General features: G+C 37.1%; 1 protein-coding gene across 3 annotated transcripts in view; it reads right to left on the reverse strand.

Annotated features, from left to right (window-relative positions):
* The window catches only part of podn (podocan), a 50,312-nt gene extending 29,590 nt beyond the window's left edge, over nt 1–20,722 (reverse strand). The window contains exons 1-4 of one of the 3 annotated variants that reach the window (XM_072574185.1): nt 20,495–20,722; nt 18,770–19,029; nt 15,446–15,539; nt 3,299–3,363 (exon numbers count right to left, since the gene is read on the reverse strand). In XM_072574185.1, the coding sequence (XP_072430286.1) occupies nt 3,299–3,363; nt 15,446–15,539; nt 18,770–19,021 (411 nt within the window). In that variant the 5' untranslated portion in view covers nt 19,022–19,029; nt 20,495–20,722. Of the gene's footprint in view, nt 1–3,298; nt 3,364–15,445; nt 15,540–18,769; nt 19,030–19,372; nt 19,535–19,830; nt 19,838–20,494 lie in introns of those variants that run through there. The other 2 variants (XM_072574187.1, XM_072574186.1) reach the window with 2 other exon arrangements.
* Nucleotides 20,723–21,232: the final 510 nt, after the last annotated feature.

Here is a 21,232-nt window from a genome sequence, read left to right on the forward strand (position 1 = left end):
AGAACATGGTTCACAAAGTTTTTGAGGGATAATAAACCACAAGTTATGAAGAAACTGATCTGACTCCATTAAAATTGCATGGGACCAGGAGGTGCTAGCCCCCTGCAATGGAATTGATAGTTTAGGAGTGCAAGGTGTAAGCTGGCTCCACATACCTTACCCAATATTAGTGAAAGTTGGGGGTATTGGGATGGGAAACTCAAAATCAGATCCCATACACTAGTTTTAGATTAGATTACTTACAGTGTGGAAACAGGCCCTTCGGCCCAACAAGTCCACACCGACCCGCCGAAGTGCAACCCACCCATTCCCCTACATTTACCCCTTACCTAACACTACGGGCAATTTAGCATGGCCAATTCACCTGACCTGCACATCTTTGGACTGTGGGAGGAAACCGGAGCACCCGGAGGAAACCCACGCAGACACGGGGAGAACGTGCAAACTCCACACAGTCAGTCGCCTGAGGCAGGAATTGAACCCAGGTCTCTGGCGCTGTGAGGCAGCAGTGCTAACCACTGTGCCACCGTGCCACCCTATTAAACCCACATGAATTTAAATTATTCTGCCTCTGTTCCAATGTGGTTAGAAACTTAAAAGTTAGTGCCAAAAAGTAAATTTTATCTGCATGAAATTGATATATTTATAAATAAAGCAAATTTAAAATTCTTATTGGTACAGGCTTTGTAGACATGATAATAATTTAGAAATATTTCTAAGTGACATCAAACGTACAGCAGAGACATGCTCAGTGAGCCCTGGATATAGAATAGTATTCCTTATAATCAAATCAGAAGTAAACACATTGGAAAAAAATGTTATAAATGAATAATTTTATATAGTTATTATTATTTTCTGTTCTCATTGGTCACCCATCATGTGTGTTGTTTGCATCATAAATGCATGAAGGCCTTATGAACATCAACAGAAACTCTTGACATATTGAAACAATTTTAATTTCCAGTAATTCTGGTTCAATTATTATATTTTCCTTTTATGGTTTCACTGAGCCACAAAGCTCCCTGTGGTGAAAGCAGACTGGAGAACTAATCCCAGGACTTTGTTGAAGATGGTAAATAGACTGTGAGTACCAGGTGGCAAGTGATGATGAGTTTGCCATCCCTATAACTGTGAGTATGACTGGTCAGCACTTGGCACCACCACCTGATCGTATAGTAGAAATCAGGCATTCAGTATGTGGAGGACCATCAGAACAAACCCATGACCCATCACTCTGTAGCACAGTGTCAATATACCACACTGAAATCATTTTTGATCTTTCTTTTGCTCATGAATTCTTTCCATATAAGAGGAATTATTGGCAGTAAAGGATGGGTAAAGGCTTTTACTATTGTAAGCACCCATTTTAGACTCCAAATACTCTCACATGCTGGCTTATTTAATTCTATTAACTGATGTTATTTACAGTGGTCCATAGTATCAGTTAATGACACAAAAGTAGAACCCAGTAGAGGGCAAACAGCAAATTTATGAGTGAGTGGGACTAAGTAATTCAGCTTAGTCCAAGGCCAAGTGACTCAGATCGAAGGTTTGTATTTATATACAACCTCACAATGTTGCTCAGAAACAATTCACATGCAATGAATTTAGGTTGTTGTCATGTCGGCAACATAGTAGAACATAGAACTGTACAGCTAAGGAGCGGGCCCTTCAGCCCACGATGTTGTGTGAACATGATTTCAAATTAAACTAATCCCTTTTGCCTGCCCTTGGTCCATACCCCTCTATTCCTTTCATATAATCTAAAGATCCTTTAACCCCACCTAATATATCTAAGTCTACCAGCACCACCATAGCCCTTGTGCACGTAACAGATTTGCACAAAGATAAATTAAATAAGAGGCCAACTCATCCATGCTTTGAGCAGGGGAGGAAGAAGGCTATCTTCTCTTTGAACTGTCCCAGAGATCTTTCATATCTACCTGAAGCACTAGAATATGAAGGCAGCATCCCATTCTAATGTTTCATCTGAAGAATTATACCTTAGGCAATCAGTACAATAAGTTTTATATATATGAGCTTGTCATTGAGTATTTTACTTGTAATGTAAATATTAATTTAAATATAATACAAGAACATTTACATTTTTCTATTGTACCAACTATATGTAATCTGAATGATTATAAACACAGATGGCCCTTTAATACCTCCCATGTCTTTACGTCATGTGGCTTTCACCTCTGTTGAAGATTTTGTCCATTTTATCTTGAAAAACCTGTTAGTGAGGATTAAAGTTAGAAATTATGGGCAGATACAGCCCTGATAACTATATGTATTCACTTTTGTTTGGAATAGCATGTAATTTTACTGCTTTTTTTGGTTTCTCCCTTTTTCCCTAGACTATTTAAGCCATGATACCAACTCTAGATGAGATAGCATCTGGCCAATCTAAATCCAAATTCATTCCAACAGTATTTTGCATAACATGACAGGAAAGCAGCATCAGTCGGATTTCTGCTGATATTTCCTCCCTGGGTAGAAGCCTTTGGCCTCTACTCAACACTGCCACAACAAAATGACTGAGATCGGAGGGGTGGGTAAGTTACAGGTTCTTGTACCACCACTCCACAGCTGCATCATGTTAATTAAAATTGTTCTGGATCTAAATGGAAAAGTATTTCATACAAGTTAGACAAGTCAAGTTAGCTCCATTATAATTATGTACATTATTTATAATTAACAGTGCAAAAATAATGTTAAGCAAATTTATGACATCTGATTATCATTTTTCAACATTCATCATAAATAACTAAAGACAACAAAAGTATATTTTCTTTTAACATTTTATAAGCTTAAAAGTAACTGCTCTGAGATCCAAATCAAAGGGAAATGGATGGTACAACAAATTGGTATTTAAAGATGAATTTTACAACTTTTCAAAGATGGCAGGTGTCAATGTTTTAGAATTCAACTCTTTCCACTCCTGTGCCAACACTAAGCACACCCAGATCAGGCATAACTGGTTTAGATGATGAGGGGAAAGTACACTGCCTCACCAAAGTGCCAATTTTTTAAACAGCCTATCTCAGAATGAGATGAATATTTTTGAGTCAGAAAACACCATGTTATGGACAGTTTTGTGCTGTGGTCCTGCAGTTCGTTTGAATTTAGTTATTTTATCAAGACCATTATAGCCAACATATAGTATAGATTTTTATCAATTGATTAGATTTATGTTTGACTAGAAGGACAATTAAACGTCTGGCTTGCAATTTAGTTCAATAAATTGTATTCAGATAATGCCATGAAACTGTCTGAAATAATTAAAATCTTTTACCTTATTGTTCGCCAGATATAAATACAGCAAGTTCTCAAGAGAACAAAATGCATCGTCTGGAAGTCCTTCAAAAGACAAACAATGGAAAATTCAACCATCAACCTTTGACATTAAAATGACTTATTTAATCACATTGGATAATTTAATTTAAATTACTACTGTGCAGTATTATTTCTTTTTCTTAATTCATATTTCAGAGCTAACTCAGGTATTTTGCATAAAATAAACTGCAATGATGTATCTGCAATACTAAGATGCAAGTAGCCATATTATACTGGGTACTTCAGGGATATCAAAAGGCTTAGAGAAAAAAAAGTATAGGTCTCCAATAGAGAGCTCATTGGGTTCAGTGCCACGGAGATAGTAAACATCCATTTATTTAATGATCCAAGAAGATTTTCTCAGTAAAATTGTTCCTAATACATAAAATAAAAGCTAAATACAGTGGATATTGGAAATCAGAAATAAAACAGTGTGCTGGAGAAATCAAGCAGGTCTGGCAGCCTCTGCAGAGTAAGAAATGGAGTTAACAGTTTTGAGGCCAGTATGACACTTCTTCAGATCTCAATAGGGTTCCAAAGAAGAGTTACACTGGTCTTAAAACACTAATTCTGTTTCTCATTTCACAAATGCTGCCAGACCTGCTGAGTTTCTTCAGACCTTTCTGTTTTTATATCATCCTTGTCAGGTGTCTGAGAATCAAAAAGAATGATTAGACTTGAATTTTAAACATATGTAAATGAAAGCAAAAAAAACATTTGCAAGAGAAAGAATTAAATATCACCAGACCTTCTAAAAGACTGCAAGAGGTTATGTGAGGAGCACTGATTTCAAGACAATGAAAATATGAAGAGGATTAGCATGAAGAATGGAATATTTGAATTCAATAGAATTATTTGTTACAAAAAATGTGATCAAGTTGCCCATCAGATGAAAATGACACTCCATTGTTCAGTTCTTATTTGTTTTCTGTACATATAGACATTAATACTTTAGGTAGTCATAACAAAATACTGCATATTGCTACTGTGAAGTTCACATCAACTCTTTATTGATGGAATCATTGCGATGATTTATTGTATAGTCAAGGACACATGTTAACCCCAGGATTGTAATGGAATGGCTAAATTAAAATTTTAAAACCCTGACAACCCAACTATTATAAAACAGCAAGGTTATAGCAGATATCAAGTGGAAAGGAGGGAAACTAGTAAGGATAACATCAATGGTGCTCTTTTGTATATACAGTATTTGAAGAATGGCTATGCAGAAGAATGGGGAGAAAGCATGCAGAAGCATGTCCATTTGTCACAGCAGTCATGTTACACTGGCTACTTCAGGGATGTCTAGAGAGAACCTGAGAAAAAACAAAAATAATCTACTTGTTACAAATTTTAGGTTTCATTAGAGAGGTTCTCTTGCATTCAGCATCACTGGGCAGTTCCATAAATTGACTCCACATTTCCTAGAATCAGAAGCTAACCTTAGAGTCACTGGATAGCATGAACTAGGTTATTAGTTTAAGATCATTTATTATTTTTTATGTATGCTATATGTTTCGCCTACCTTTTTGTAAGATGCACTGATCATTTCTTTGTGAGATGAGCAAAATTACAAACTAGCAAACAGGCTCATTTTACATACAATGTGTGAGCAAGTTGCATGCCCTTTAAGGTAAATTGCATTTATAAAATGAATCATAAATTGTCAAGTACCAAACACAACACTCTATCACTGTTAATGCAATATAATTATGGGCTAATAGTAAACTTTACAAATATAGCGCATATGCAACAATGCCTCAACATTGAGATTATTTCACCTTTCCTCTGAACTGTAGATAAAGCCTGTTTTCAAATCTAAACTTATTTCAGAATGCTTCTTTTCAATTTAGAAGGAAAGTTTAACCCCTGATTCCACCCTTAGTTCTCTGTATTAGAAACATAGAGAATAGGAGAAGATCAGGCCATTCAGCCTTTCAAGTCTGCTTTGCCATTCAATATGGTCATTGCTGATCATCCAACTCATCACACTTTTCCTGCTTTCCCATTATACCCTTTGATTAACCCTAAGAACTATATCTAGTTTCTTCTTGAAAAGGATCAGACCAACATCACTTTAAATCAGAACTTATTCCCCATCACCCCTTTTAACCAATATGTTCAATGAAGGAGAGTCACTGTAACTTTATAAGCATGAATGCTTCTAAACTATATCAGCAAACCAATACTGATATGCAAAAGAAACAATCATATAAACATTTAGTTTGGCTCTGAATAATATGCCTTATAAATATCACTAGATGCTAGTGCATTATGGAAAGTTAACTCTCTGAAGGTTGAAATTAATATAACAGTCAGAATTAAACTGCAATTTGTCCTTGTTCAAAAAGGCATTTATCTCCAGCTATAAAATCAAAACATAGAAAATTTGACAAGATATGAATGCACAAGAATATGGATATAACAAATGGTAACTTTGTGGTCTTATATTTATACAATGCCTTTATTTAAATGTAAACAGACTGATAGTGTGGCTTATTTATCCTTTAGAGTAAAGTATGAGTGGTGAATAGCCTGTCCCCTTCCTTCCATCCCAAATGTCTAATCAGTTTGAAAATCTGTTAATAAATCGGTTTTCATTATAAAAGTGAATGGAACCTAGATACGAATGGAACCTTTCTTGCTGATAAGAATTCTCCAATGTCATGGTGGCTTTGTGGTGAGCACTGCTGCCTCACAGCACCATAGTCCCAGGTTCAATTCCAGCCTCAGGCAACTGTCTGTGTGGAGTTTGCATATTCTCCCTGTGTCTGGGTGGGTTTCCGTCCAAAGATGCACAGGTTATAGGAATTGCCCATAGTGCTAGGTGCATTAGTCAGAGGGAATTGGGTCTGGGTGGGTTACTCTTCAGAGGGTCGGTGTGGACTAGTTGGGCCAAAGGGCCTGTTGCCACACTGTAGGTAATCTAATCTAATCTTAAAAGTATATCAAATGGCTCAATTTTTATGTCATGATAATGAATGACAGGACAGATTTTAGATTTAAAAGTCACATTTCTAGTGCTCAGTTTACACTTTAGAAACAAACCTAAAAAGTAGACTACACAAGTCTAAACTGAATAGCTGATAATTACAAATAAAACTGGAGCCACAGGAGGAGATATTTGTGTTAGAATTAATACACAACTGGCCAGCTGAAAAGAGTGTTGGGCAGTATGTAAAATTAGCTTTTGGCTTATTATTCCTGATTTTGTCCTATCAACCAAGTCCAGTCAACCCTCTCCAGAGGACATTTATAATCTGGAAAATATACTTTTAAGAATAATCAGAAGTTCCAAGTTCTTAGGAAATTTTGGTGAAGAAGGTTATTACAATTTTAAAAAATGTATGCATGAGGTATGAGTTTCACTGGCTAAATTAGAATTTACCATCCAATCCTAATCCCAGTTAAGAGTCATAGATGTTGTTGTGATTTGGAGTCATATATATATATATATATATATATAAACTGGACCAAGCAAAAATGTCAGATTCCCTTTCCTTAATGAGAGTCGTGAACCAGATTGGTTTTAATGACAATTATCAGTGAATATATGGTAGGCTCACTATTTATTTCAAACTTTTATGAATTCTAGTTTCACCACCTGCTGTGGTATGAATCAAATCCATGACCCCAGGACAGCAATTTGGGGTTCTGGGATTACTATTATCTTCCCGAATATTATGATTATTGCAAACTGTCAGTGTTCAAAATCTTTACGTGCTGGCTCCCTGGTAACCCTGACAATACTAATAGAAAGAAAAGGCAGATTATTTATATCTCAAGTCAATAGAAATAACAATTTGATTTACCGTGAGAAAGGAACACTGAGAGCCTCTAGCTGTCTGAAGCACATGATGGCGTGCCCTGTCTGTCATACCATTAATAAGCAATGTGTGCATATACTTTGTGTTTGGTGCTTTAATTGTCACTTACAGAAAAGTATTTCAATTCATAACCTCCAAACTTTCTCCCTCAATATTTTTTTTTCCTTATCTTTCCCTATTTATCAATGTTATTGCAGGCAATTAATTCTCTCTTCCTGCTAAATTCCAAATGTTTTCTCATATGTTAATTCTACTGTTTACTGTTTAATTCTCTGTTTTACAGCCAGGATTTGTCATGTCATTTCAAATCTAACTCTCCAGTAAATTCTACCCTCATACCTCCTTCACTGTCCCATTGTTTTACAATTTGTAGGCTTTTAACATACAAAAGTTTAAAGGTCTGACCACCGCTTCTCATGTAGTATATTTATTTTCTAATTTTTTCAACTTTGTCTATTAGGTGGTGTCTCTTAGTAAATGCATCTTGACATGTTTTGCAACATTATCCAGAAATATCATTCAGAAAGCAATGGGATAAGAATGAAATAATATTTACTGTTCTTTTTTTAAAATATTGATTATATGCTTATCAGATAGGTGGTGGAAGAATGAGCTTGAGTATTTCAGCTGGGTCACCTTGTACTATCAATAATTGGATTGCAATCAACACATAATGCGTCAGTAACCCGTAGGTCAGTTAGCTGGTGATTTGAATAAGGTCAGTTTATAGATATATTCTGAATCAACCTACTCAGAGATGATGAATACTTCAGGAACAGACAGGATTTGAAACCAGGCTTCCTGGCCGAGAGGCAGAGAATTATCACTGCACTACAAGAGCCCTCAAAGAATTGAGATTATACATTGCCTGTGTGTACAGAGTTTATCAAGGTCCCATATTCTACACAAATTCAAGGAGATCCAAGTAAAGTATCAGAATGCCTGAAAATGGTTTCTGTTACTCAGTGCCTATTCATAGAAAAATGCTTGAAAAAGATTCTTTATCATACTTCTTTTTCTTTCAATGATCCTCTATTCCAAAGGATAGCCCTTATTGCTGCATCAATTGTTCCTTGGGTTGCAAAGCTCATTTGGCAAATGCACTTTAGCTTGAAAACTCTTGTTTTGCAAAATTTGCCTAAGCTTTGCAGACAGCCAGAATAAGTAATGCATTCCTTAACTCCAGCGGCGTGATATGTATCGTGACTGATGGAAATGTTTTAAGATTGCATTATAGTGTACTGGTACATGAAGCATGCCTAACATGCAGTGTTTTTTTGAAGTTAACAGAAAGGAATAATTTCAACCAGTTATAGCTTTGTCATAGCTTGATGCTGTGTCCGTCATAAAGCAAGAATCTATCAGCATCACCTCTGTTTCAGTTTGCAATTTTCTGGAGTCATGCCCATTTCTTCACCTGCTCCAATAGTTTAACAAATGCACTGTTATATATTACGCTCCTTGTCATTAAAGTAATTGCTCTTCAACATAAATCGTATTTGATATTTTTACATAAATTCAAGTGCAGATTAGGTCATTTACTAGACTGAAATGTTAAAAACGCATTCATTCACCTTTGAGAAATGTATGACTTCCCTGTGACCATAATTTTGTCCTGTAATCTTTGGGCTCTTATGCATTCAACACTGTGTGACAGCTTTCCTGGTTGCACTTATCTTTGGCTGCACATACTGTAAATTCCACAATAATATTCCATAAAAATCTGAAGTGAATTTCAGTTTAGATATTCAGAAGGAACTGTGTGTTGGACCAATTTTAACCTCTTTTACACCACATGTTTTGAGAAGAATCATATTCCCAAGTGGAGTAAAACCATTTTACTATTGCATCAGCTATGGTAAATATTTACTCCTATTACAACTGACACCAGCAACAAAGCTGCTGTAAGTCATAGATATGCTTTGTTCTTCAGAACGGACTGATTATTTTTCCTGTTCTTTGTTTTATATTCAGGCATTTGGGCTCCTTGACTTTATTAGTCAAGGTATTGAACACAAGAAGGGGTTACCAGGTTATGATGGTGCTATATTGATGCCCTTCCCAGCTGAGCACTTCTCAGTAACCATTCGTAAGTTTAAGCATCAATTTTGGTTGATAGTGGCAAAGTGATTGCAGAGGTATCACAGCTAGAGCCAGAATTACCCTCATCAATCATTCATGTACTTACAGTTTCCAGCAGGGTTTACTGAACAGTTCAGAGGAGTGAGGATAATAGCTGATTTTTCCTATCTTTTATGAAGAATACCAAAACTCATGGTAGCAAATAAAACTTGCCATTCTAAGCACCAGACCAATCAGTTTTACACTAATTAAAACTTCAAGCCTGAAAACTAGTCATTATTGGGCCTTAAAATGTAGTAATTGTGGTTATTATATATATGACAACAATGCCAACTTGCATGCATATAGTGACTTTAATGCAATAAAAATAGTTTTACAGGGGATGTGGAGAACAAGGCTTGACACTGAGCCACATAGGAAGATATTTAGATATATACCAAAAGCTTATCAAAGAGGTAAAGTTTTAGAGAGGCTTGAAAAAGGAGTCAAAAGGACGTAATGGGAGAATTATAGAGCAGGATCACAGCTACCAACCCTTCAGCTTTTACATTTGGAAATATACAAATATTGGAAAAGTGCTAAGATCTTGGAATGTTATCGGACTGAAGGAGCTCATAGAGATAGGGAAGTGTAAGGCTTTGATGGAGTCAAAGATAAGAATCTAAAATGAAGACATTTTAGATCGGAAAAGGGTGATGGGCGACATTCCCCATGACTTTTGTTTTGGAGATGCCGATGTTGGACTGGGGTGTACAAAGTTAAAAATCACACAACACCAGGTTATAGTCCAACAGGTTTAATTGGAAGCACAATCATCAGGTGATTGTGAAGAAGGAGCGTCGCTCCGAAAGCTAGTGTGCTTCCAATTAAACCTGTTGGACTATAACCTGGTGCTGTGTGATTTATGACTTTTGTTGTTATTGTGTGATCTTCTGAGGTCTGAGTGCAGCAGTAACTTCTGGAATTGAAGTCAATGTGCCAATACCAAGTCCTCTCAAAGCTGCTTAGCTGTAGACACATGCACCTGCTGCCAGAGCTGCACACATGGTAGTCGATACTGGCACACCAGCTGCAGCACTGACTTTCAATGTTAACTTCCAGAAGTTGCTGCCATGCATGAAGCTCAGAGGGCCATATTGCTGGAAATAAATTAGACGGAATGCCTGTTGCCATGCTAATCGGTGAGGTCAAATTCACTGAGCAGCAGCCAGTTCAGAGGCAACACTGGTGAAGGGTGAACAGACATCAGATTTCCAGGTGAGGACAGTTATGATCAGGTGAGGAGGTGTCACAGCTCCCATCTTTCTTAACCCAATCTCAGTCAGTTGCAACAAATATCTTTTTTTTCTTTATCCTTTATCACACTAAGCTATCACACTTCAATTAAACTTAGCAAACTCTGCTTTCTTTCCACAGATGCTGACAGACTCCATCAATTTCTGTTGTTGTGTCCTTCCTAAGAAGTTGGTTCCAGAAATGCTCACAGTCCTCCATTGACAGAAGACCAGGAAATTTTCCTGGTGACTTGAACAGAACTCTTCCTTCGACGCTGTCAAAAATTCTTTTTGTTGGACCTTGTGATTCAAATTGGCTGCTGCATTTTCTTACAGTGACTACACTTCAAGAATAATTCATTGTCTGTAAAGTGAGTATAGCCTTTTGGCTGGGGATAGTATTCTCATGCCTAAGACAGAAAATTGTGGTTAGGTTTCAGCTATCCCAGGTGAATAAAAACTTGAGTGAGCACAGAAAGAACAACCACTTCTGCGCCAACATGTCTATGTTCCTGCAGAAAATGTGAACCTCTTCCAATCTGTGACTCAACAGCTGAATCCAAATAAAAATATAATGTAAAATCTGAGGAAATCTCCTCTGGGCATCAGCAGTGCCAAATGTGTTGAGTAAAATGCATTAACACTGCTGGTATACACACAGTGGTATATCAGTCTCATTGTTGTTTGATTGTTTGAGAAGAATAGCAATGTTTGTAATGAATATAAATATGTTTGCACTTAATACTTCTTTTTTATTTATTGAATTTGAACAGATTAGTCTGATGGAGAATAGTTTGAGGCCATGGAGAGATGAACTGTAAATTTCTCCTCCTAGAAAAGGTGAAAGGATGATAGAATAACACCGAATCTTATTTCAACCACCCTGAAATAATAAATTAAGCCTTCTCACCATTCTTTGGGAAAAGAAGCTTTGTCTGAGTTCCTTAATGGATTTCTTGCTGACTGTTTTATATTCAATTACTTCTTCCTCTTTCAGCTTTCACAAATGGCTTCAAAAACACCAACAACTGCTGAAAGCTAAACTAAAACTCTGGTTCTGTGGCAGCCTGATCCCACCCATTCAGGCTGCTTCTATTGTTCCAATTTTATTGGCTTGGACCAGACAGCTTGATACCTGGCTCAAAATCTCCATTCCAAAAAAAAGGATAAAATACACCTCTTAGAGCCATAGTCTTGTCACATTACTTTAGATGACATATGTACTATGTCAAATACAGTTCTTTGGCCTCAACTGGAGGGTCCAGAATGTTACTGCATTGTCTGATTTTCAATAATGAATATTCTTACATAGTCAACTACTCATCCAATCAGACCTGATTACAGCTTAAATACAGTTACCCCCAAACGCACCTCTGACCACCTGACGAACCTTAAATAACTTATCATCACCCCTGACACAACACAATTAATCTCTCTCCTTCAATCCTTCAATCAGGCACTTTCAATCAGACCTAATTACGGCTTCAACAAGATTACCACTAGACCTCCCTGTAACCACTTGACTACACATCAGCCGGATCTGACTAACCCCTAAAGACTCACATCCCAATCTGACTTGACTACATCCCACCCCAAGTACTCCTGATCAGACCCACCCTATCTGATTACCTCAGATTCATCTGTACACTTCACCCAACTCATCCATCTACTTATATCACTTGCCTCACCCATTATCCAGGTGATTAGATTACTTACAGTGTGGAAACAGGCCCTTCGGCCCAATAAGTCCACACCGACCCGCCGAAGCGCAACCCACCCATACCCCTACATCTACCCCTTACCTAACACTACGGGCAATTTAGCATGACCAATTCACCTGACCTGCACATCTTTGGAGTGTGGGAGGAAACCGGAGCACCCGGAGGAAACCCACGCAGACACGGGGGGAATGTGCAAACTCCACACAGAGAGTCGCCTGAGGCGGGAATTGAACCCGGGTCTCTGGCGCTGTGAGGCAGCAGTGCTAACCACTGTGCCACCGTGCCGCCCACAAAGGTGAAAGTGAGTACTGCAGATGCTTGAGATTAGAGTCAAGAGTGTGGTGCTGGAAAAATACAGCAGGTCAGGCAGCATCCAAGGAGTAGGAAAATCGACATTTTGGGCAACAGCCCTTCATCAGGAATTCTTCAAATCGTTGATTTTCCTGCTCCTTGGATGCTTCCTGATTTGCTGTTCTTTTCCAGCACCACACTCGTGACTCACCCATTGCCCACCTTACCTATCTACATGTTATCTTATTCATTGATTTGTAGATTCACTAACATTCAAAGACTAGATTTAAACTCACTGTAGGGCAGCTGGTGCTGAAGCAAAGGGCTACATCTTATTTCCTGCTTCACTTTTAAAGAAATCTCTTAAATTATGGGTACATTGTACATTTCTGGGAAAGCAGGAATTGGAAGGTTTTGAAGAAATGTGGAGCAGTGTCAGGTCAGGGGAATTTATGAGTGCAGAGACCATTTTTATGTGGAAAATCCAAGCCAATATCTCTTTTTACACTTATATTCAAAGACCTTTCTTTACCTCTAAGTAAAATACATTCTAATTACATGTTCCTTTCTAGTTGTACTCTTAGCTTTTAAAAATATATGTATCTGATCCCTATATATCTTGGTTTGCCAGCTCCATTAATTCTTACCATTTAGAGCCTACATCTTCTCCAAATGAATCATCTCACCAATATTTGTACTGAATTTAATCTGCCAGCTATCTATCCACTCTGTCTATGTCTGCTTGCCTGTCCTGTATTCTTCCCCACAGATTGCATGCCCGATAACAAGAAAATGTCAATATCAATCTTCTGTGATCAATTTGTTTGTATGAATAGTAAACTAAAGAGGAGTCAGCAAAGATTGCTTGTCACACCACAATGCACATCCCTTCAACCCAGAAAATAATTACTGAAGATATTTAAATGTCTATGCAAATGCACCTGGAGACCCTTATATCTCTGGAAGCTTTTTAGAACGGTGCTATGAAGTCTATACTTAGGGCTATCACTTCCAAGATACACACCTCACAAGTTTTAGTCAAAACTTCTTTGATGTGGGAAAGGAATTAAATCAGCAATAAAACAAAACATAAATTATTCAGGCTACCTCATGCTTTCTTTACTTTATAAACAAATGAATGCAAAATTACAAAGATATTTTTTAAACATGTTCTTAAATGTTTCTTCAGACCTTAAATGCTGACTTCAGAACCTTGTCATCGAGCACTGACTACTTTTATTTCCATGTTTTTGCATCTCATTAAAGCCCGGACTCAGTTTATTTATACAATACCTCCAAATTGCTGACAACTCAGAGTGGATACCTGATGGCTGTAGCTTGACAAATGCTTGTTCTGTCCAGCACACAAGAGCTTCTTCTGAGCATCATTCCTGCATGCACCATGGCCACTATCATTCATCAACCTTCACCCACACTAGTCAACATTATCAAACCACCAGCCTCACCACATCATCATACCTGCTCTCAGAGCAACTCAAACATCACTTCAGCCATTCAGGATTTCACTTTGGAGCTCAGGGACACGTATGACCTACATGATTCTGCCAGGTGGCTTTTTGTGCGGGAATACACATGCATGTTATTCGTCTCTAAGATAGATGCATGTGATAGCTCTTAGGCTGGTTTCTTAGCACTCCTTCACTTGAGCAATTATTTGGAGATCAGCCTCTGTCCACTTTGCATTACTTTCTTATCACACACTCATTTCAACAACAATGTAAAGGTTGCCATCCTCTGTGTGGGTTGCATTGCTTTCTTAGCACATAAGGTCTTTAGTGCTCAGTTACAGGGTATCAGTTTCTGTGTGGTTTTCATTGTTTTTTACTGAAGAGAGAGGGCCAAATAGATTGTGATGTTGGGAAGCACTAAAGAGATAATCTTTCAGTCAGACAGTGATTCTGACACATGTCACTATGCAGCACTGTGCTAGGTTAATCTCAGACCCACAGCAAGTAACAGCAGTTTCCATTAAAAAAACCTTATGTGCTTTAAACAAATGGTAATGTATGAAAATCATACAAACGTACAAATCAGGACCAGAAGTAGGCTATTCATCACTTTGTGCATGCTCTGCTATTCAATGAATTCATGACTGATCTGGTTGCAACTTCAAATCCACATGTTTGCCAACTGCTGATAATCTTTCAACCCCTTGCTTAACAATAATCTATCCATCTCTGTCTTCAAAATATTCAGAAATATTCTGTTTACAACACCTTTTCAGGGAGAAAGTTCTAAATACTCACAACGCTCAGAGAGAAGAAAAAGTCACCTGACTTCTGTTTTAAAGAGTTACCTCCAATCATAGATTCTTCCACGAGTGGAAATTGCCTCTCTGCGTCTACTGTGCCAGGAAACTTCAGAATTTTATACGTTTTAAATCAATTGCATTTAGTTGCCTTTTTAAAGTCTTGACAATGGTGAGCATTTCCACCTCCACAGCCACACAATTCCCTGAGGAAGCTGCTTAAGACCTAGGTTGCAATGTTAATAAAGTGAAGGATGGAAAGTTAAGAAAAGTCACTCTGAGACATGGCAGGCCAAACACTATGAATTTCAGTTGACAAAACACTTTAACTGCAAATAGGAAACTTCTGCCTGTTATGGGCTTCCAGGGCCAAACAAATGTTTTTTCAATTTTTGTAAGTGCAAGGCCTTTATATAATTTTGTGTGGTCACATTAGCACAATATTTTAAAGGACGAGCTTGTGCATGGCCATGGATTGTATGCACAGTGTAGAAGGAACATTGGTTATGACTTATACACTTATGGAAACAATTTTCCATCAAACTCTAAGGTTAACTATGTATCTTCAGATGGATGACTGTCTGCATGCCTGAACTGTTCTGTGATTTTTGGAACTAACACAAAATCAAAGCTTTTCCTTACCTTTTGATGTAAGCCGGTTATTCTGTAAATTAAAAGTCTCCAGATTCTGAAGTCTTGATAACTCCTCCATAGGGATCACCTCTAAAGCATTGTTCTAAGTAACAAGAAATGACATGAGTTCTTTGAGTTCTGGCCAGCACTTCTGAAACTACTCTCTACAGTTTTAAACAGAGATGAGGATAAGTGAAACTGGATGCATGGAGTCTCAGTGCAACTTACAGCAGAAGGCAGTTTTCACTAGAAAATAATCCTATGAATAATAAGTAGATGGAAAAGTTGTGCGTTGAAACAAAACTTTAATGGTTATGACATGAATGTGCTAATTTCATAATGCACTTTTTCCCAGGCAAACACTGAACAACTACTTGCCAACCTGTTGCAGTGAGATTCTTCTGTACTTTATTATGCTTAATAAAGATTTAGCTAAAGCATGTTTGAAATGTCACTGGATATATTCTGCAAGTTTGAAAACAATTCACTTCGATTGACCACCTTGGGATTCAGTGGTTAGCACTGCCGCCTCACAGATACCTGGGTTCAATTCCAGCCTTTGGTGATTTTCTCTGGAGTTTGCACAATCTCCCTGTATCAGCATGGGTTTCTGCCAGGTGCTCCAGTTTCCTACCACAATCCAAAGAGGTGCAGGTTAGGTGGATTGATCATGCTAAATTGCCCTGCAGTGTGCAGGCTAGGTGAATTAGCCAGGGTAAATGCAGGGTTGCGGAGGGGTAGAACAGAGGGTCTGAGTGGGATGCTCTTCTGAGATTCAGTGCAGACTCAGACAGCCAATTGGCCTCTTCCTGCACTGTAGTGATTCTGTAAATGACTGTTTGCATGCCTGAGCTCTTCTGTGATTTTTGGAGCAAACACAATAGCAAGGCTTTTTTCATTGCCCTTTGATCTGTGCCAGTTATTCTGCAAAATAAAAGTTTCCAGATTCTGAAGCTTTGATAACACCTCCTTGATAATTACAGCGTTATTTTGAGATACAGATCACAATGGATTAATTCATTGTGTTGAAGGGTTCTGAGAATTGGAGTAAGGTAGTTCCTAGTGTTATAAATATCTAGCTCATGATTCATGTAGTCCAGCTAAAATGTAATTTTTAGTTTTACAAATGAATGTTTAACTGTAGAAAAATTGGATAAATACAACTGTTATCAGTATTACTAGCATTAACATTATTATTGAGGCCATGCTAACTCATTATCACCTCCCTGAGATTGTCAACTAGAATAACAGGATTAGAAACATCAGTTGGGCTTGTTGAGCTGGATATGTGGTGTATACACTGCATGCAATAGTGAGTGTCCAAATAAATTATTGTTTTAGGAGTTAATATTATATCAGATAGTTTTAAAAATCAGTGAACCCTGAAAAATTACCAATAAGAAATTATCAATGAAGGACTGTGAACTTAAACTTCAGGTTAAGGATAGCTCAACACACATCATCATTGAAATGGATGAAATCGAAGAGTGTTCTCTGCTTTCAATTTGTCAAGGGTTGCTATTAACAGACTCCAGGCAAAAAGTTCTCAGGAAAAGTTCCTGAGAGCCATGACTTCATGTTATGGAGAGGGGTTAGGGCTAAAAGAAAGACTTTGGAAAAATTAATAGTTCAGTGCAATTTGAAGTGGGATGAAGGAAGCCCACAGCAGTATTTATGAAAATCATTGGCACTTGCAGAAATTTAGCAACAGCTTGATGGTGCTCGCTGTTTGCTAAAAGCTGAAATTATGACAACAATTTGATGCTTCAGAAGTATTTCAGGTGTTTTAGGGAATTCAGTCACAGGAGAAGAGATTGAACTACCAAGTTGTGAACAGTCATTTAAGTAGTCTGTGTCAGACAGGCTTTCAGCATGATCCAAGGCTAGAGCTTCTCAAGTGAAAAATTTAAATTCTTTGTGATGGCAACATTATTAAGATTTAGTGAACCACAGTATAACTAATATCTAACTGGATTTGATTATTTAAAGTGTCATTTGTGGATGTTCAGCCAGCATTGATCTGTTAATATGTATTTTCCTCGTGTTAATCCTGAATATTAGGGTCTAAGTTGTACATATAGTGTATTTATCTTACCTCATCAATGTGCATATTACTAATTATATGTGTTTTATTCACATTTTATAATAAATATTATTTCTGATATTTCAATTCAGCCTTGGAATTTTGCCACTTAATTTCCTTTGCTTGCTCCTTCCTTGCACTCCATTCTTTAAAAGATTATATCCATCAAAGCCAGGTCTTTGACAAAAAAACGCTTTTCCAGGTTTCTCCAAACTTGGATCATAACACCAACAATTTTAATACTCAATTAGCAAGTAAGCTCTCTTGTGACACTTTGTGTTTCCAAATACATTCGCATCTTTTTTGTCAATACAGCTGCACTATTAAATGGGATCTTTAGGAATGATAGTACTTTGGAGAAAGTAACAACCTAAATATTTTATTTAAGAAAATTACAACTGCCATTTATATGGATTAGTTTTGCAAACTGTCATTTTAAAAACACATTAAAAATACATCAAAAAGCCTTATTAATAATGAAGTGATTGAGGAATTGCAAAGTTATTTTGGCATGAAATCAAGTGCAAATTTTACAAATTTGAATACAACAACAATTCCATTTATGCCTTAAATCTATAAATGAGTTGGTAAATGCACTGCCGAGTACAGATGTAATCAATATTGACCAGGAAGGTTCAGGTTGATCTTAGCTAACTCAGTTTAGATAAATATAATGGTACTATGACTATTTGCAGTGTGCATAGTCAAGGGAGGAGAAAAGTCATCCTGTCTCTACCTCTGACCACTATCCAATGATCCAATGCTTACCAGGGTCAGCCTTATCGTCTTGTAACCTGTAGGTGCTAATTGCTAAAATTTACACAAATGTCATTTAGGGTGAATACCAGAGGAAAAAAAAGCTCAGCATCAGGAACGGAAATGGGAAAATGCGCAAGGCGACAAACAGTAATGAGGTAAAAACAATGACTGCAGATGCTGGAAAGCAAATACTGGATTAGTGGTGCTGGAAGAGCACAGCAGTTCAGGCAGCATCCAACGAGCAGCGAAATCGACGTTTCGGGCAAAAGTCCTAAAGCTTTATTCCTGATGAAGGGCTTTTGCCTGAAACGTCGATTTTGCTGCTCGTTGGATGCTGCCTGAACTGCTGTGCTCTTCCAGCACCACTATTCCAGGACAAACAGTAATGGTTAACATTTGCTGCAGCTTTTATTATGTAAAGAGAAAAACAGGCTTAATTAATAGTTTTTTTTGCAAACAAAGATAATTTCAAAGGATTTATCATATCTTACCTGCAAAGATAGGTGCAATATTGACTCTGATAAATTCCTGGGAAATTCCTTTAGATCCACTCCACCACAGTCTACAGTTCCATCCAGGTTACAGCTGCAGTCAGGAGGGCAATAAGGCATGTGCACTTCACGTGTAGTTGTCCCTCCTGTTTGATTCTCCACTGAGTCAGAAAAATCATTTTTCTCACTCTTTGCACTACAGCCAAAGCTCAGGAGACACAACAACAACGGATGCCCACTCCTCCAATTCATTTTAACTCCTAAAGTAATATAATTCATATAATTCTTAATACACACAAGTTAGGGTAGAATGTTTCATCCAGATACAATATTTTAATTTAGTTAAGTTCTGCTACTCAAGTATCATTACTTCCTAAAGAAATCTGATGGTTTTGATTTATCCATTAAATATTGTGATATTCATGACACGCATAAAAATATAAAATACATGAATTAATGTACTTGGCCCTTCTTTCCATTTGAACAGTTACCACTGAGGGTTAAGTAATTTTGATATGACTATTTTGTCAGCTGTACATTCGTACATTAAACTGAATATTATTAATGTTGCCTTTTTTCTGGAAGAGGATATAATCAACCTACCTTCATTAAATCTTAACAACTAATGCACTATTAAGAATTGCAATAAGAAGACGGGGTTTGCAAACTTCCAAAATGCACAGGGTTTGGAGACGTGTTTCAGAGCAAAAGAAAGATCCTTTCCAGATGTGAAACAAAATATGGAGACACTATATGGATTGATTTCCAAACAGAACTTCTACCATACTTCAGAAATATGAAACAGAAATGCTTCGGCCTACTGTAAAATTCTGCAAAGGCATTTCTAAGGGAAGTCTCTGGAAAGACAGACCAGAGCTTACCATCAGTCTGCTTTTATATCTAATCACACATTTTCTTTTTGGCTAAGATCCATAAAAACAGAGAAACACGTCGAACCCACTAATAACATACCATTTAGAGTGAAAGCAGGGAAATGCCACGTATTAAATTTAACACAAACTTCTAAATTCTCTTTTAATGAAAATTTGAAAGTGCTTTACCTTGCCTGGTATTATTAATTGAAGCCAAAATTCACAAAGCATTTTCTAAGCACTGAGATAATCACAAACAGAACTAAAATAATGGCATGCTATTCAAAAAAGTAGCTGTCTGATTTGGACAAGTCTGGTTAAGCATAATCTTACTTTGCAAAATATATACTGCTCCATTGTAACTGGAATTGATTAATAGCCCCCTTTTTCAACAATCAGGGTTCTAACGATCGCACCATGAACCCATCCTACAGCAAACTGCACTCATTTAAATACTTCCTATGAAAACCAAAAACAGAAGCTATATACATGTACCTACAAATTTACTCACATTGTGCTATTTGAATATTTGAATTTTACAAAAAAGATTCATTGCATTTCTGTATACAGCAGATGTCTTTTCTAGATTTTGGTTATTAGATTGCTTAGATTTAGTTTACTGTCACTGTTCATATTTTGTCTTTAACAATTAGAGCAAAATTCTTTTGTTAAGAACATATATATTTCAATCTGAATTCCTATGAGTTTAGGGTTTCAACAGTGACTTATGTTTTCTGGCTTACAAGTTAAAAACTTACATTTCCAGCTAATTCCTAATAAACAACCAGGAGATTCACATTACACGATGATTTGAACAAGTGCTTGTCCTAATGTCATGCAGACTGATACGCACCTGAGTCCGTTTAAAATCACGCACACAGAGCCTATTCAACTGAACAGAGGCAAACAATGCTCCCAAGTGTAACCTCAAGATATTGCTTTGTCTTTTCTTCCTGCTGGGTGTTACTCTGGCTCGAAGTTTCAGTAATGAGGTGGCGTCAGTATATTTTACTTCTGTTTAGGTTGGACTGACAAGCAAATTTAAGTCTTGCATCTTTCTCTTGAAAAGGTACCAAGCTCGGCAAAGTTTTCTAAAGGAATAAGCCTTCAACAGTGTCTCATTCAAACACATATGACTATGATTTATAGGAATGTGTTGCTTTGCACTTTTGGGACTCTATAACACATGAGATGCATGTTTGAGACCACACAAAGTAATCTAACATATTTCGTCAATTAGAATCAAATGGTGCTTCTTTTAAACACTGACCTATTCTGGCAATAACTTAAAGCAGACTTTTTGTTCACAGGATTTACTATTTGCTAATTAATGGCATTGAAAGTTCAGAAATATGTGAAAGAGCTTATAATCAACTTTGAAATGATTTGCCTAAGTCTATTAAATTAATCTTTGCCTAACTAAAACATGCAGCATTTTTTCATTCATTGTACTCTGCATAATGAATTCTGTGCTCAAGTTCAAATATCTGCTTTAGATACCGACCATCTGCTCCAACACAGTCAGGTGCAAAGTGCTTAGTATGAACAAGGTGCCTCAGCACCAATTTCAGTAGCTAGATTTTTTATGAAA

The sequence above is a fragment of the Chiloscyllium punctatum genome, chromosome 7, assembly GCF_047496795.1.
Source record: "Chiloscyllium punctatum isolate Juve2018m chromosome 7, sChiPun1.3, whole genome shotgun sequence".
Taxonomy (NCBI): Eukaryota; Metazoa; Chordata; class Chondrichthyes; order Orectolobiformes; family Hemiscylliidae; genus Chiloscyllium; species Chiloscyllium punctatum.